Source organism: Diabrotica virgifera, chromosome 3, assembly GCF_917563875.1.
Source record: "Diabrotica virgifera virgifera chromosome 3, PGI_DIABVI_V3a".
NCBI lineage: Eukaryota > Metazoa > Arthropoda > Insecta > Coleoptera > Chrysomelidae > Diabrotica > Diabrotica virgifera.
The window spans coordinates 184,183,546-184,201,414 of record NC_065445.1 but is presented as its reverse complement, the minus strand read 5'-3'; the positions used below and the strand labels follow the sequence as shown (position 1 = coordinate 184,201,414).

The following is a 17,869-nucleotide window of genomic DNA, read 5'->3' as shown; positions in this document are numbered from 1 at the left end:
CTTCTTACTATATACTTTAAGATTAATAATCATTAGTCGTAGAATTATGCAGAATTTTGTACTTTTTGAATGTATCTTTACGAAATTTTGATTATTTTAGTTATAACTTCACTATTTATGCATTAAAAATTTAACTGGCTTAGTTTTGATGGTAAAAACATTTTTTTTTTGGTTATTTCAGGTTGACATTCGATTTGGAATTTGACGAATAAGAACGTATTTTTCATGAGCTACAACTTTGCTTTTACTATGTATATAGACTTCACGAATAGATAATTTTTTTCGGCTTTTTATATGCTAAATTTTTCCAAAGAATATTTTTTGCATTAAAATACTTACTTTTTGAGTTGTAAAACCGCCTGAGAACGTGTTTTTTTATTGAAAAATAAATATTTTCAGTCGCAAATACATAACTCGAAAAGTATTAACTTAGTTAAAAAAACTCTATAGAACAAAAGTTGCTTCGAAATAGTCAGTTTATCCATTTCTGGACTTTTTAAATAGTTATTTGTATAACAAGGGAGGAAAGTGCTACTTTTCCTCCCGAGAATGAAGTTTACTGCCCGACGCGTAGCGGAGGGCAGTAATCATTTAAGGGAGGAAAAGGCACTTTACTCCCATGTTATACATATGGTTTTTCCACCTTCCTCAAATTAATAACAAGTCATTTTTCATTTTCACTTTATTTATGTAACTAACCAACAAAATTTATTAAAACTAAAACTAACAAGTAGGTACAATATATCTGTCAACTGTCAAATATAAGTCAAATTATTAATGTAAACATTGTTAAATCAAAATAACAATTTACTGGTTTTTACCATTCTGCAAAATATAGGGTGTTTAATAAATAAACGTTAAAATGTAATAGAAAATAGATATTGTACAGGGCGTCAATAAGTTATATTTGATGAATGAAATACCATGACGTCACTTTTACTTTTCCTCCATAGGGAGGAAAAGTACAACTTTGCTCCCTACAATCAGGTCCGGAAAAGTATACTTTCGGTAGAGGTAACAGAAACCAACGGCAAAAGACCAACTTTTAAGTGGAGGGTAAGTAGAACCTAAATCCAAATTTTCATGCAATTCGGAGTTGACCCTGAAAATTACACGGTATCGCTGTATTTCACGTTCATTTACTGGGCTAATTAGCAGCATATTATGATTATTTATTGATTATTTATTAAAAGCGTAGTCGCAAATATTTTATGGCTATCCCTACTTTTTCTTTCTTTACACGGCAAATTACGTGTAGTAAAATTCTCACTGGTATGGAGATGTAAACATTAGTTGACAATGACATTGTCATCATTAACTTAGAGATGGCTTTTGAATGTTCTTGGATAACCGTTACTTGTATAATCGCTTAAATTATTAATTTAGTTAATTAATCTGATTAGTTTTACACTACTATGTATTCAGTGATTACAATAATTGTTTATATACTATAACTATACAATAAAAACTAATACTTAGTCTAGAAAAAAGGAAAAGTGATAAAATGATTTTTTTTAATAATGTATTGTTACTATGGAAGGCTTAGGTACTTTTGGAACATCTTTAACAACAAAATACTTAGATCACAAAATATATCCTGGTGTATTCTCTGCTTGGATCTTCCATGAACAATAAACAATAAATAACTTTTTATTAATTTCACGTCTTAAATAAATTATTTATCAATAAATATACTATCAGTAGTAATTGCACAAGAGCTCTAAAATTCTATATTAATTTTAGAGATTGAGTGCAATTTGTTGCGATTATTTCATGAATAAAACTGTTCAAAACCAAAATTTTATTGTAATTTATTTATGTAAGTACAAATTAGTACAATTAAACACACAGTTGTTATAAATATTTACGGTTGAAAGTCATCACTTTTATAATTTTTAAAACATTAATTGTCATTAATGTCACTGAATGTATTTTTTCATAGCAACGAAGGGCATGTGACGTAATATACTTGACGACGGGAAATTATCAAAAATTATCGGGTATAATATCACAAGAGAGTGAGAATAAATTGAAAATAATGCGACAGTTTTTCGAAAATTTGTTGTCTGGCAATAGACACGAGAGCTCGAGTGGCTATTACCCAATGACAACAAATTTGAGTAAAAATGAAGCATTATTTTCTTATTTATTCTTACTGTCGTGTGATATTCGTAAGATTATTTTTTAATACGTATATTATGGATATTTTCTTAAATGTGACAGTTGTGAAAACTAGGAAACTGGTTGCCATTAAACAGAAACAATCTACTTAAAAAAATTCTATCGGTAATTTTCTACAGTAGATAATTCTCAGTATAAGTTTAATCTGATTGGACGGAATTAAACACGTGATCAAATATCTTACTATACGATTGGAAGTTAAAATCATTAAAAAATAACCGGGTATAATATCACAAGAGAGTGAGAATAAATTGAAAATAATGCGACAGTTTTTCGAAAATTTGTTGTCTGGCAATAGACACGAGAGCCCGCAGGGCTCGAGTGGCTATTGCCCAATGACAACAAATTTGAGTAAAAATGAAGCATTATTTTCTTATTTATTCTTACTGTCGTGTGATATTCGTAAGATTATTTTTTAATACGTATTATATTATGGATATTTTCTTAAATGTGACAGTTGTCAAAACTAGGAAACTGGTTGCCATTAAACAAAAACAATCTACTTAAAAAATTTTATCGGTAATTTTCTACAGTAGATAATTCTCAGTATAATTTGAATCTGATTGGACAGAATTAAACACGTGATCAAATATCTTACTATACGATTGGAAGTTAAAATCATCAAAAAATAATCAGTTTAATTTTTATTTCTGTAGCTTTGTATTGGTCAGAATCTCCTATGAATGAAATAATCAATATTATTGAATAAACATCTTACAACATTCCTGAAGCCATGTCAAATATTTAGTAGCTTTGTTTGTCACTGTCTTGTCATCACATTGTGTTCGACTGAGTGCGTTGTATGACAAAGAAGGCGAATGTTCGATTTGGAAAATATCACCACGGACATGGTGTTCATTGTTTTCCAATCCTGAGAAAACTAATAAATAATATATTTGAAAATTTTAAACGCAGAATAAAAGATTGCATCATTACCGAGGGTAGAAAGTCCCTAGCAGTGGCGTAACAAATTCCGTCGGGGCCCTCCCGCAGAATTTGAAATGGGGCCCCCATTAAAAAGTTACTAAACACCACTTGTGTGTTATAGTCTAGTAAATGAATGTGAAATACGGAGATATCGGGTAATTTTCAGTGTCACCCCCGAAATGGTCAAGTCAATACTTTTCAAGTTATTTGCGACTGAAAATGTTTATTCAACAAGAAAACCACGGTTTCAGGCGGTTTTTCGTAAATAACTAAAAAAGTAAGTATTTGATCGAAAAAACGTTCTTAGCAAAAATGTAGCTTATAAAAAATGATGTCTATCGAACCAGTAAAAGCAATGTTGTAGCTTATGAAAAATTCTTCTTATTCGTCAAATTCCAAATCGAATATTGCTATAACTTGAAATATCCAAAAAAATGAAGCACTTTTCGGGAAAAACTCATTGAAACTTTTAAAGTGCTTGTGATTAAAAAAAGCTTTATTTTTATTTTTTATAAAAGTGTCCAGAATCAAAACTAAGTGAGTTACGCTTAAAATAGAGTTAACCCTTTGTTTTGGTAAAAAAAATTGTGCAAATCTCCCCCTAGTTTGCACCCCAAATGAAACTAATCATTACTGCTTTACAAATTACTTAACTTTTTTTTAGATGACCTGTAAGTTTCACTGGTTCAAAGTGCTTATTTTTGAAAGGGTTCTAGTTGAAACGGCTGGAACGAGTCACTAATCACGAGTGTATGCAAATTTTGAACAGTCATATCTTAACCAATTTTTGTCTTAAAGAAAAACAAAATAAAACCATAATATTTATAAAAGCAAAACCTGCATTTATTTACTCTTTGAGATCTTTTGTATCACTAATACTTTTTAAGTTATTTTGAAAAAAGGGTTGTTTCCAAAATAAAAAAACTTTTTTCTACTATAAAACAAAATTTTTTCATACATAAGAACTTTGAACCGGTCAAACTTACAGATAATAAAAACAATACATATATAAAGTAAATGGTAAAGCGTTAACGATTCATTTTATTTGAGGTACTAAATAGTGGGAGATTTTCACGATTTTTTTACAAAAAAGGGGACAACTTTATTTTGAGCGTAACTCGCGTAGTTTTTATCCTAGAAACTTTTATAAAAAATAAAAATAAAGCTTTTTAAACATTAAAAAAAATTTTAATGAGTTTTCCCCGAAAAGTGCTTTATTTTTTGGTTATGTTACGTTGAAATATTCGATTTGGAATTGGACGAATAAGAACAATTTTTCATGAGCATTAACTTTGCTTTTACTGTGCCCATTTTTTTGTTTTTTATAAACAACATTTTTGCTAAAAATATTTTTTTTTAAATTTAGGTAATTCGATAAAATTTGTTGAGTTATTTGCAAATGACCGCCTAAAAACGTGTTTTTTTTTGTTGAAAAATAACAATTTTACTCACAAATAACTCGAAAAATATTAAACCAAAGTTGTAGGTGGTCCACAGTACGTCGTCCTTTTTTAAAGATGATTACAAAAGTCTTAAAAATGGTCTTAACTTCTTCGTTTGAGCGAGTCTGCCACTTTCTGAACATTTTTAGAGTGCAGGTTGGACGCGTTTCCGCGTCCCGCGTCATTAACATATTTACATTGTCTGACTAACGAAACGCGGCAGTAAATTTGCCGGACAACAGATCGACAATCTTTATTAATTAAATATAAGTACTTTAAACTGAAAATTGTTCCAAAAAGGACGATGTACTGTGGACTATTGCTTATAATAAGTAGATTTAACCATTTCCGGACTTATTTTAAACGGGGAAAAACGTAGGCGGTGAAAAACATCACTCCCCAAGTGGAGGGTAAGTAGAACCAAAATCCAAATTGTCAAGCAAATCCATCGTGACGCTGATAATTACACTCCAAAACGGTCATTTACTGGGCTATCAGTGTAAACATGCACTGTTTATTATGTCTTACCTTTTTCATCTTTATTGGTATAGAATAAAATAGAACAAAAATTAATAAATGATTACATTATTGCATAGTAATATTGATGAGGAACAACTTTCTTCGTACACTACTATCAGCGAATATATCTACAATTTTATTAATACATATCTATCTGATGGACAACTTTATTTTCAATACTACGTTACAATACACTCCTTAAAAAACGTTGCGTATGTATGCGTAAAATAATATAAAAATGACACATTTTTACTTATCTTAGACGACAAGATGGGCCCCCCGCAAGCTTCAAGACTCGAAACATGTAATCCATCTTCTGTATAATAAAGAGTTCCTGTAGAATAGATGGACAACTTACAGAACCTATAGACATAGGTAACGGAAAAAGGCAGGGGACTCATTGAGCCCAATTCTCTTCAGGTTAATCATGAATGAAATCGCCAACAGCATATACAAAGGCAGAGGATACAGAGTGGGAAACGCAAATAAGTAAAAATACTCTGTTATGCAGACGATGCAATATTAATAGCCTATGCTGCGGGGGCCTCTGCTACGCCTTTGGAAACTACTGCCAATAATTAAATCTAAATACTAAATGTAAAGAGAAATCCCATTTCTAGATTTAGAAATATTGTTCTAAAATTCGGCAAATTGCAATTCTCAAATCGTTCAATGGTCACGTACAAAGTATTATAGTTTATTGTCGTCACCATAAAAGTCGGAAGACCGGAAAGGATTACGTTTACAGATATGAGCCGATTCACTTGCCGAACATGCCTATTTAGAAATGTACGTTCTTAAATTTAAAAACACGACGTAAAATAATATGACAATAACAGATTTTTACATAATATCAGACGACAAAATGGAGCCCCAGATCGATTGGGGCCTCCCCGCAAGCTTCATGCTGCGGGGGCCTTTGTTACGCCCCTGGTCCCTAGAATAAACAAAGAGTTTCTTTTAAACGAGATATTTGAAATTAAAAGTTACACTCAATTTTCTCTTCTTTTTCACCCCTGTAACTTATTAAGATACATTAAAGAAGTTTTCAGGGACTTTCTACCCTCGGTAATGATGTAAGCTTTGTTCCAACATGAACTTTTGGACGGTCCACGACGATCACCGTCCTGCGCAGTACCATGGAACGTATTATTTCGTTCCCATGGAACCCATAGAACGTTAATTATCTAGTAACGAAACGGTAATCTGACGGTTCTTGGTCGTGTTGGAACCAGTGATATGTGGGAGGGAGGGGATGCGGCATACGGTGAAGTATATGGGCTCGGTTTCACTCGCAAAAACGCTCCATCCAATATGGCGGAACAACTCTTTGGTAGTATATTTTGCTCTATATAAAACATATAATGTACGCGCCACTCACCCCCAATTTTAATTTGAGTCAGAGCGCATCGTGGATGCGTGCGATCATCACCCCGACTGAGGGGAAAGACAACAGCACTCATTCGTCTTCAGGGTAGTACACTACATACAATTTTGTCACTATAGCGATAAATACATTAGCATTTATAGTGTTTTTCAATAGTTATCAGTAAATACAGAACACTTCAAGCGTCAGCTACAATTTTGGTCCTTCGTAATAAACCAGATCTACAGTTCAATTAATAATAATAAGATTAGTTCTTTTAAAAGCATTGTGTTTCGTGGAAGTGACGCCAAGCCAAGCCGAAAAAGCGCGCGCTCTAGACCCAGTCATCCAACGATTCATCATTCATGAGAGGAGTGCTGCATTGTAGGATTCTTCGATTCTTCAACTGGCCGATCGCAACGACCACATCGAGGCGAGAACAGACAAAGATTCTCAAGTCAGGTACCTATTATACAAACCGTTTAAACTATTATTTACCGTTTTCCTATACCATTTTTCAATTATTCAATGAAAGCAATTTAAAGACATTTTAACATGTTTTAATTTTAATTCAATTACATATTTCATTTTATTTATCTTACGCTATACTTATCTATTAAATAATAATATTACATATATTATTAAATATAATATTTATCATATTATAAAAATAATTACACAATATCATTATATCGCATATTTATATAGTACAGTCATATTTAGTATTCGGTTTTATTTTAGTTAAATTCTATTTGCACTTTTAAATAAATCTTGTTGTTTTTGTTTTGTTAATAAATAAAATGGAACATTTAAAAACATTACGTGTCAAGCGAGGTAGCTTAGAAGCGCGACTAGCAAATTTTCAGATATACGTTGAAAAATGCATGACACAAATCGATTCAATAGACGATAGAGTCTTAAAAAACAGACTTTCGGATATTGAAAGTCTACTCGCGGAATTTTCGGAGCTTCAGGTAGGCATTGAATGCTCGGTGAAAGAAGAAGACTTACAAGGCGAGTATGACAAGCGCAAGGCATTTGAAAACGACTTTTATCCAATTATTTCAAAAGCGCAAGGTCTTGTCAAGGAAAATAGTACAGATAATGTAGGTTCAGCTTCGGTTTCCAATCCAGAAAATAGCAGATTCCCTAGCTCATCAGAAGTACGATTACCGGCCCTAAATCTGCCAATATATTCAGGAGAGGCAGGTGAATGGCTCCAGTTTCGCGATAGCTTTGATAGCTTGTACAGAAATTTCACTATCTAAAGAGAGCTTTGAAGGGTGAAGCATTTGAAGTTATCGCCAATATCCAGGTCACACATGACAATTTTCCGATAGCTTGGGATTTATTGTGTGACCAATATACTGACAAGAGGGCATTGTTGCATGTACATACCAAGGCCTTATTCGATATCCATCCTGTAAAAAAGGAATCTTCAAAGAGTTTAAGCCACTTGGTAGATCATGCGAGGATGCACTTAAGGTCTTTAAAGTCATTAGGACAGCCTACAGAATCATGGGATACTTTAATTATATATTTGGTATTCACTAAACTTGATCCAGTGACAATTAGAGAATGGGAATCAAAGGATTTCATGAATGATACTCCTAAGTTGGAAGCTTTTCTCACATTTTTGAAACAAAAGTCAAAAATGCTTAAAAGAATGGAGGAAAAACCTACAGAGGCAAATTCAAGCCAAAACGTAAAGGGACAAACTTCTAAACCACCAGCAGAGTCTAGTAATAGATCTAATTCTCATGTTCAGAGAAGTTATCAAATCTCAAATCGTACTTGTGCATCATGCGATGCTCCAAATCATAAAATTTATACATGTACAAAGTTTCTAAGGTTGTCTGTGCCTGAACGAACCGATTTAGTCAAAAAATCCAATTTGTGCATTAACTGTCTAAATCGGGGGCATCAAGTAAACAATTGTAACTTTGGTCATTGCAAAAATTGTACTGTTAAGCATCATTCTCTGTTGCACGTTTCCGAACCTTCTACATCTAACACCAATACGCAACAGTCTCTATTTACATTTAATTTAAGTTCAAAACAGGTACTTCTATCCACTGTCTTGTTAGAGGTAGTTGATTCAAAGGGAAATCGTCATGATTGCAGAGCACTTTTAGATCCAGGGAGCCAGTCTAATTTCATTAGTTCACATTTATGCCATAAACTTGCACTACCAAGAAAGCCTACAAATATTACGATTTCAGGGGCATTCAAGGTGGAATCCAAAATTCAGGCTGTTTGTCAAATTCAAATTGTGTCTAAAAACACTCCATTTACTGCTCCTTTAGTCTGTTTGGTAGCTCCAGAAATATGCGATGTTGTACCCGAAGCTCCTATTGTTCCAGTATCTCTTTCGATACCTACATGTAATAAATTAGCAGATCCTGATTTTCACATTCCCAAACAAATTGATCTTCTCATAGGTGCTGAGTTGTTTTGGGAAACATTATGCGTAGGACAGATTCGTCTTAAACCTTCAGGTCCGTTTCTTCATAAAACTAAGTTTGGTTGGATAGTTAGTGGTCCACTTTCAAAGCCCCTTCTTTCAGACCGATCCAGTTCTTCTCCAAGTTATTCACAAAACTTAAACATACAAAGTCAGCTTGCTCGCTTTTGGGAAATAGAGGAGTGTTCTGACTTAATTCAGTCTCCAGAAGAGAAATCTTGTGAAGATATGTTTACTTCTACACACTACAGAGACAACGAAGGTCGATTCGTGGTCTCAATACCCTTGAAAGAACCTATTTCTAGACTAGGTGACTCAAGATCTATTGCACTTAAAAGGTTTCATGGTCTAGAACGTAAACTTCAGCGGAATGCACAGCTTCGAGAGTTATACACTTCATTCATGAGAGAGTATAAAGAGTTAGGGCACATGTCCAAGGTAGACCCGTCGAATAATACAACACAGTTCTTTTTGCCACATCATGGCGTATTAAAGGCAGATTCACTTACAACCAAATTACGGGTTGTATTCGATGGTTCTTGTTCTTCATCTTCAGGCTGGTCCTTAAATGATATACAAATGGTAGGACCAACCATTCAAAATGATCTTTTTCACATCTTACTTCGTTTCAGGCAACATACATATGTCGTTTCAGCTGATATATGCAAAATGTATCGGCAGGTTTCAATTCATCCTCCACAAAGAAATCTTCAACAAATTCTGTGGAGAGAAAAACCTTCAGATCCTCTTTTGGAATTTCCATTAAATACGGTTACGTATGGCACATCTTCAGCGTCATATCTAGCCATAAGATCCATTTTTCAATTGGCTTTAGAAAATATGAATTCATATCCAGTCCCTTCCAAGGTCATCCAAAACGACTTCTATGTAGACGATCTACTCACTTCATTAACAGACCTGTCCAATATTTGCAAAGATGTATCTTCAATCCTCAAACAAGGTTGTTTTGAATTACGGAAGTGGATGTCTAACGAACCTCAAGCCCTTAAACATATTTCAGATTCCAATGTGCAATTACACACATTGAACTTAGGTTCCAAGGAAAATACAAAAACATTGGGCATATTTTGGTCATCTTCGTCAGATGTCCTCACCTACAATTCAGAGGTTTTATTAGGCAACTCTTCCAAAACCGTTACAAAACGCCTAATTTTATCCAGTGTCTCACAGATCTTTGATCCATTAGGTTTACTAAGTCCTTGTGTCATAATAGCAAAAATTCTTCTTCAAAAACTATGGACGGAACGGTTATCTTGGGATGAGTCCGTCCCAGCATATATCCACACAGTGTGGGTAAATCTTCGTGATGAGCTCAATCATATTAATACCTTTACGATTCCTAGACATATAAGATGTAACAACCCTGTTGTAACTGAACTCCACACTTTTTGCGATGCAAGTGAGAAGGCTTATGGTGCCTGCGCATACATTCGCACAATTGACATTCAAGGCAATGTTCATAGACCTGGATCCCGCGTAAGAAAAAAAGTTGATTAATAGCAAGCTGAAAATTTGTTAATAGCTTAACGGTGTCTAGTCGGACAAACATTGATGCACGGAAACACTGAAACAGGGGAACTTTTAACGGTGGAGCATGATAAACGTGTCGTCCTGACAAGTTTATGATGGTGAAAAATAGCAAGTTGTTTTTAAGTTTATTCAATAGCCAACGTTATATAATATATGAAAAAATGTTTGTCCGACAAAAAGGTTGGGCATTTTAACGAGTCCGACACGTAGAACATGTCACATCACAGGAACTATGTTGGTGATGAATAGCAGTCTGATTTTTGCATGAGAGTTTAATGAAAGGTTAAAAAAGCAATTGGAAGGTCTGTCGGACAAAATGAATGGGAAATTTTCCTAGTCGGACATTCTAAACATGTAAGATATAGACAAAAATGTTGGTGATAAATAGCAAGCTAATTTTGATTTGTTTATGTACAAATTATATTTTGTAACGCAAAAAGTTATATGTCGGACAAAAAGTTTGGGCAAATCGAAGGAAATAAATAAAAAACATTTTTCAGAATGACTTAGTCACATATTGATAAAGCTATTTTAGTTGTATATTATTATTTATATTCACATATTTGCATGTGCATATATATAAATGCACACTCCAAAAACAGTGAGGTAAGTATCAATGCATGTATATATTGCAAAACAATTATTTTTTTGGGTGGAGTTTGTTCTAGATATTCTCAAAATGACAATAAAAAATGTCAAAGAACATGTGAAAGCAATCTCTTAGGGTTTTCTAATTAGGCGCATCAGAAAGTACGGAAAATTTTCTACAAAAAACGTTCTATACATTTTTTTCCATACTCAAATTTTAACCCTGTAAACGACATTGAAAAATGTGAAGAGTCTAAAACTTCGGTGCTTATAAGAATAGACGTAAATATGACACATTATGCTTAGAAGTATGTATTAGAAGGCTGCATTTGTCAGTGTGACACTTTGTGCTATACAAAGTAGTATTTGAAATTACATGGTCTCTGAGTTTCTGTTTGCCACGTGTGTTGGAAATTAAAATTTATATTAACTATGGAGTGTTTTTGTGTCTATTTTTGAGTGTCAACAGTTTAAATTTTAAGTCGCCAAATCAAAAGTGAAACCATTCAACGGAACATTTTTGAGTAATTTTCGAACATTTTACAAAGTTAGTAAAATACTTGGTCATCAATTCAATGAGGTTCAGTTGCCAGATAATTGTGAAAGTTCTATTGAATATCATTCTTCGTGCTATAATGCTTAGCTTGATTGAAAAAGGGTACCTAAATAAATTATTACTAAAATTGTATAACGTAATTTTTCTCAACTTTCTACAAATGAAATAATAATGTAATTAATATGTCACATGGCAAGAAATAATTTGCTGCCAAAATAAATCGATTAGTTTAAATTTGAAGTTATGATTGCAATTTATTATGAATTATTGTCAAAAGTGACAGTTTTTCTTAAATGGAAATGTATTCATAGACATAAGGGTAGACAGGGAATATAGTGCAAAAAGTCGATAGGTGGTCTATCTATCTCTTTTAACCAAGCGATCCCGCGCATGTGGCAGACAAAGATAGCTAGACCACTCAACCCATAATATAATTTGCCTGATCTACTATAAATGTATTACAGTGAAGTATCTAAATGATGTTGAGATAAATCGAAAGATATCGATTGTAATTGATTGCAGGTACTTTTGACATAGAATAATCACCCCTTATTGAAATTTCAAAAATTATTTTTTTAAATTGTCCGACTACAAAATCTACCCCTTATTTTTTTCCGACAACAGTCATTCTTGGTAAGGAATAATTTGCTTAATTAAATTTCGTCTTTGTCGGAAAGCTATTTATCACCAGCATTTTTGTCTATATCTTACCTGTTTAGAATGTCCGACTACGAAAACTTCCCATTAATTTTGTCGGACAGAACTTCCAATTGCTTTTTTAACCTTTCATTAAACTCTCATGCAAAAATCAGACTGCTATTCATCACCAACATAATTCCTGTGATGTGACATGTTCTACGTGTCGGACTCATTAAAATTCCCAACATTTTTGTCGGACAAACATTTTCGCATATATTACATAACGTTGGCTATCGAATAAACTTAAAAACAACTTGCTATTTTTCACAATCATAAACTTGTCAGGACGACACGTTTATCATGCTCCACAGTTAAAACTTCCCCTGTTCCAGTGTTCCCGTGCATCAAAGTTTGTCCGACTAGACACCGTTAAGCTATTAACAAATTTTCAGCTTGCTATTAATCAACTTTTCTTTCTTACGCGGGATCCAGGTCTATCATGTTCATCTACTTTGTGCCAAATCCAAGGTGAGTCCAATCAAGGCCATACAATTCCTCGATTGGAATTGTGCGGTGCTCTTGTAGCCGCCAAATTGTCCCATCATATTCAGAGGGCGGTCACCATATCTTTCAGTGGCATATTTCATTGGACGGATTCTACAATAGTCTTGGGCTGGATAAACATATCCTCTTCTTCACTAAAAACATTTGTTGCAAACAGGATATCTGAAATTCAGAGCAAAACTTCATGTGAAAATTGGTACCACGTCAATTCATCTTCGAACCCTGCAGATCTATTGTCACGAGGTGTCACTCCAACTTCATTATTTGCATCTTCTTTATGGTGGCATGGTCCAGACTGGCTTTCTCTTCCCTCAGTGAATTGGCCCATTGCTTCCGTTTTCAAGGAAACGGAACTTCCTGAAATAAAAACCCCTCAAGTGCTACAAACTACAATAAGAGGTACTGCAATAATAGATATTGAACGATTTTCAAATTTCTCAAGACTTCATCGCTCTATGGCATTTTGTTTACGTTTTATTCATAACCTCAAACCAGGTAACGATAAGTGCCATGGGCCATTGAGCAGTGAAGAACTGTCAAATGCGTTGAACATTCTTTCAAAGATAATTCAATCTGAATATTTCAGTTCAGAAATAAAATTGTTGAGAGAATCATGCCCAATAAAAAAGGGTACTCTTAAGTTTCTTTCGCCGTTTTTGGACGACATGGGTATTTTGCGAGTTGGAGGTAGACTCAAACATGCCTCATGGTCATTCGAAAAACGCCATCCTATTCTACTTCCCAAAGATTCGCATTTTACAAAATTACTTTTCATTGATGAACATAAAAGGCTTCTTCATTCAGGTCCCAACCATTTACTTTCTTCTGTTAGGGACAGGTTTTGGCCCATTTCCGGCCGCAACATTGCTCGCAAAACAGTGCATAGTTGCATAACATGTTTCAGGGCAAAACCCTCTTTTCAAACCCCTATAATGGGTGATCTTCCCAAGGAGCGGGTTACCCAAACGTTTCCCTTCCATTCAACTGGCGTGGATTACGCTGGGCCCTTTCTCCTAAAGGATAGGAAGCGTCGGGGGTGCAAGACGTTTAAGGCTTGGGTTTGCCTCTTTATATGTCTTACAACCAAGGCTATTCATCTGGAGATAGCCACAAGTCTTACTTCCGAAGCATTCGTTGCCTGCCTCAAGCGCTTTATAGCTAGAAGAGGCCGGCCCTTGCAATTATTTTCGGATAATGGCACTAATTTCACAGGAGCCAAGAGTGAGTTGGATGCAATTTCAAATTTTTTACTCAATAATGAGGCTGAGCTAGCTTCATTCTGCGCTAACGATCAAATAGTTTGGAAATTCATTCCGGCAAATTCTCCACATTTCGGGGGAATTTGGGAGGCGGGCGTAAAATCAATGAAAGTGCATTTACGCCGAACAATGAAAAACAACATACTCACTTTTAAGGAATTTCAAACACTTTTAATTCAAGTAGAGTCAGTATTAAATTCCCGACCACTCTCACCTCTTAGCTCCAATCCCAATGATTTAAATCCCATTACACCAGCTCATTTTATCATCGGCAGACCATTCACTGCATTGCCTGAACCAGACCTGACGGACATATCTACAAACCGATTGTCTCGTTATCAACATCTTCAGATGATGCACCAGCACCTATGGCATCGCTGGTCCAAAGAATACATGGGAGAGTTGCAGCAACGTCAGAAATGGTTTTCTGACCCTTCACCTAACATACAAATGGGACAATTAGTTTTAATCAAGGACATGCGGTTTCCACCTCTGTGTTGGCCATTAGGCCGTGTGACTGCCATTCATCCAGGACAAGATGGTGTGACTCGCGTAGTGTCAGTGAAAACAGCTCGCGGCGAATACAAACGCGCGGTTAAGAACATTTCACCACTAACGAACATTTAAGCTTTACTTATATTGAAGACTTTTCGTTATTTTCACTACCGAACATTTAAGCTTTACTTATATTGAAGACTTTTCGTTATTTTCACTACCGAACATTTAAGTTTTCACTTATATTGAACACTTTGCGTTATTCTCATAACCATTTTTTTTATCTCATTTATGTATTTTATCTTATTTATATGTATTTCCTTCATTCATTTGTATACTTTATATATGTTGTATATGTCCTTGCATAATTTGTGTTGACATATTTGAAATGTATTTCAAGGCGGGGGGCATGTACGCGCCACTCACCCCCAATTTTAATTTGAGTCAGAGCGCATCGTGGATGCGTGCGATCATCACCCCGACTGAGGGGAAAGACAACAGCACTCGTTCGTCTTCAGGGTAGTACACTACATACAATTTTGTCACTATAGCAATAAATACATTAGCATTTATAGTGTTTTTCAATAGTTATTCAGTAAATACAGAACACTTCAAACGTCAGCTACATATAACTATAAAATTATATTATATTATATAAATATACAGGGTGTAACGAAAATACAGGTCATAAATTTAATCGCATATTCTGGGACCAAAAAAAGTTTGATTGAGCCTAACTTACCTTAGTACAAATGTGCATATAAAAAAAGTTACAACGCTTTGAAGTTACAAAATGAAAATAGATTTTTTCCAATACAGTCGAACCCGCTTATTAGAATACCGGTTATAGGAATATCCCGGTTATAGGAATACAAATTTGAGGTCCCGAAACGTTTCTAATAGCCACCAATGATCGGTTATTAGAATACACCGGTTATAGGAATACTTTTGCTTGGCACGAAGGCTATTCCAATAAGCGGGTTCGACTGTATATTGAAAACTAGTAAAGATTTTTTATTGAAAATGGACGTATGGCATTCTTATAACAGTAGCATCTTAACAAAAAATTATAGTGAAATTTGGACACCCTATAAAAATTTAATGGGGGTTTAGTTCCTTTAAACCCCCCAAACTTTTGTGTACGTTCCAATTAAATTATTATTGTAGTACCATTACTTAAACACAATATTTTTAAAACTTTTTTGGCTCTTAGTACTTTTTCGAAAATTCAGTTTTTATCGAGATATTTTGAATATTTGTCAAATCCACCACATATTTGTATATGGTTAAGTACGATTATGGAGACTTGGTAATAATATGCAAATTTATGTATGATTTACATTTTTAGGTATATTTTGAACCGTATTAAAAAAGAAGCCATATCTCGATAAAAGTTGCCTTCTCGAAAAAATACAAAGAGGCAAAAAAGTTTTAAAAACATGTTGTTTAACTAATGGTATCCCAGTAATAGTTTAATTGAAGCGTACACAAACATTTGGGGGGTTTAAAGGAACAAAACCCCCATAAAATTTTTATGTAAACATATTAAAAAAGAAGCTACAACTCGATAAAAAATGCCTTATCGAAAAAATACTAAGAGCCAAAAAAGTTTTAAAAATATTGAGTTTAAGTAATGGTACCACAATAATAATTTAATTGGAACGTACAGAAAAATTTGGGGGGGTTTAAGGGAACAAAATCCCCATAAAATTTTTATGGGAAGCACAAATTTCACTATAATTTTTATTTAAGATGCTCCTGCCATAAGAATGCCACACATCCATTTTCAATAAAAAATCTCTAATAGTTTTCGATATATTCGAAAAAATCGATTTTCATTTTGTAACTTCAAAGGGCTATAACTTTTTTTATGTGCATATTTGTACTAACGTAAGTTAGGTTCATTCGAACTGTTTTTGGTCCCAGAATATGTGATTTAATTTATGACCTGTATTTTTGTTACACCCTGTATAAATAAGTAATAATTTTAATAACTAATTAATAACATATTATTCCATACATAACGTATAAAAACCTGCCCGTCGCCATATTGGATGTAGCACAAAAGTGTCAAATCAAGTGGTCCCATTTACTAAATACAAAATCATCCCTTATGTCGTATCCCCTCTCTCCCATATCACTGGTTGGAACAAACCTGTAGTCTTTCATTCTGCGTTTACATTTTTCAAAAATAATCTCAGGATTCGAAAAAAATGAATGCATTTAAATTGCATTGGATAGTTAGATATAGGATGGTTAGATAGTTAGATAATGGATAGATAAGTTTGCGCCTATCCCCTTAATAATATTAATATTAATGATTATTTGAATCTCCAACCATAACCCACAAACGAAAAATCGCAAAATTTTCCGCTATAAAGGCCTCAGTTTGAAGATACCTTGTTTAAATATTTGTACATGAACCGTGTTTTTATCTCGTTATTCAATACATACTGCAATAGTTAATTATTTTAAAAATGCAATGACAATAAACTTCCTATGTTAGTTCGAGTGTAATGTAACCTTCAGCCCACTATGTGATAATGAACACACATTTTAATAGAGCATAAAACGTGATATAAATGATCGATATTGACAGTGAAATTTTAGATAAATGTAATAATGTGCATATTTACGATATATATTATGTACTTATGATACGACATGACGCACGGCGTGATTTTCCAATAAATGCGCTTTTGCGTTTTACTTAAAGCACTGAGAACTTCTGATTTTGTGACCTTTCTATCACCATACAAACATCACAATAATAAGAAGAAAGAGTAATAATTATTTTAAAGATTAAAAAGGGTTCAAGGCAGGTTTTGTTTATATTCGATTCAGAGTTGGACTACCATCTCCATATAGCAGCTATTTCAGCATCCTTATGCATCATCAGTGAAGATTATGCAGTCACAACTCTGAAGGGAATATAAACATTCTGCCTCTTTTAAGGCAAAACATCGCGATGCAATGAACCCACCTTTTGAGACGCAAATCAGCGACATCTCTCGTATTACGAGGAAAACAACGAAAAGCCCCAGATACAAAGTTTACTACTTTTTAAACAATTAGAATAATTGAAATAAAAATATAATAAACAATATTTTAAATCTAAGACTCTTCGTTAATAATTATTTTCTTCATTTATATTGTCGCATTAAAAAATGACAACACAACACATTAAGAATACAAAGGTCCGTAGCTCAGAATCGGAAAAGATGTGGGGTGGTTATTTGTATCTTCTTATTAATTTATTACCTCTGAAATAAACGATAGATAAAATAGAAAAGATAATATAGACCAGGGTAATAAGCT

General features: G+C 33.8%; 2 protein-coding genes across 3 annotated transcripts in view; both read left to right on the top strand.

The window, feature by feature from the left end:
• Nucleotides 1–17,869, top strand: part of LOC126881452 (glutathione S-transferase-like) — a 137,783-nt gene that overhangs the window by 14,442 nt on the left and 105,472 nt on the right. The window lies entirely within an intron of this gene.
• Nucleotides 7,910–13,394, top strand: LOC126882652 (uncharacterized). Its single transcript, XM_050647626.1, has 2 exons — nucleotides 7,910–8,819; nucleotides 13,384–13,394. Exons 1-2 carry the CDS (start codon nucleotides 7,910–7,912, stop codon nucleotides 13,392–13,394), a joined length of 921 nt encoding a protein of 306 aa, XP_050503583.1.

Excerpts from the sequence above, each read along its gene's own strand:
- LOC126882652 (XM_050647626.1), top strand. The coding sequence starts at position 7,910 with ATGCACTTAAGGTCTTTAAAGTCATTAGGACAGCCTACAGAATCATGG.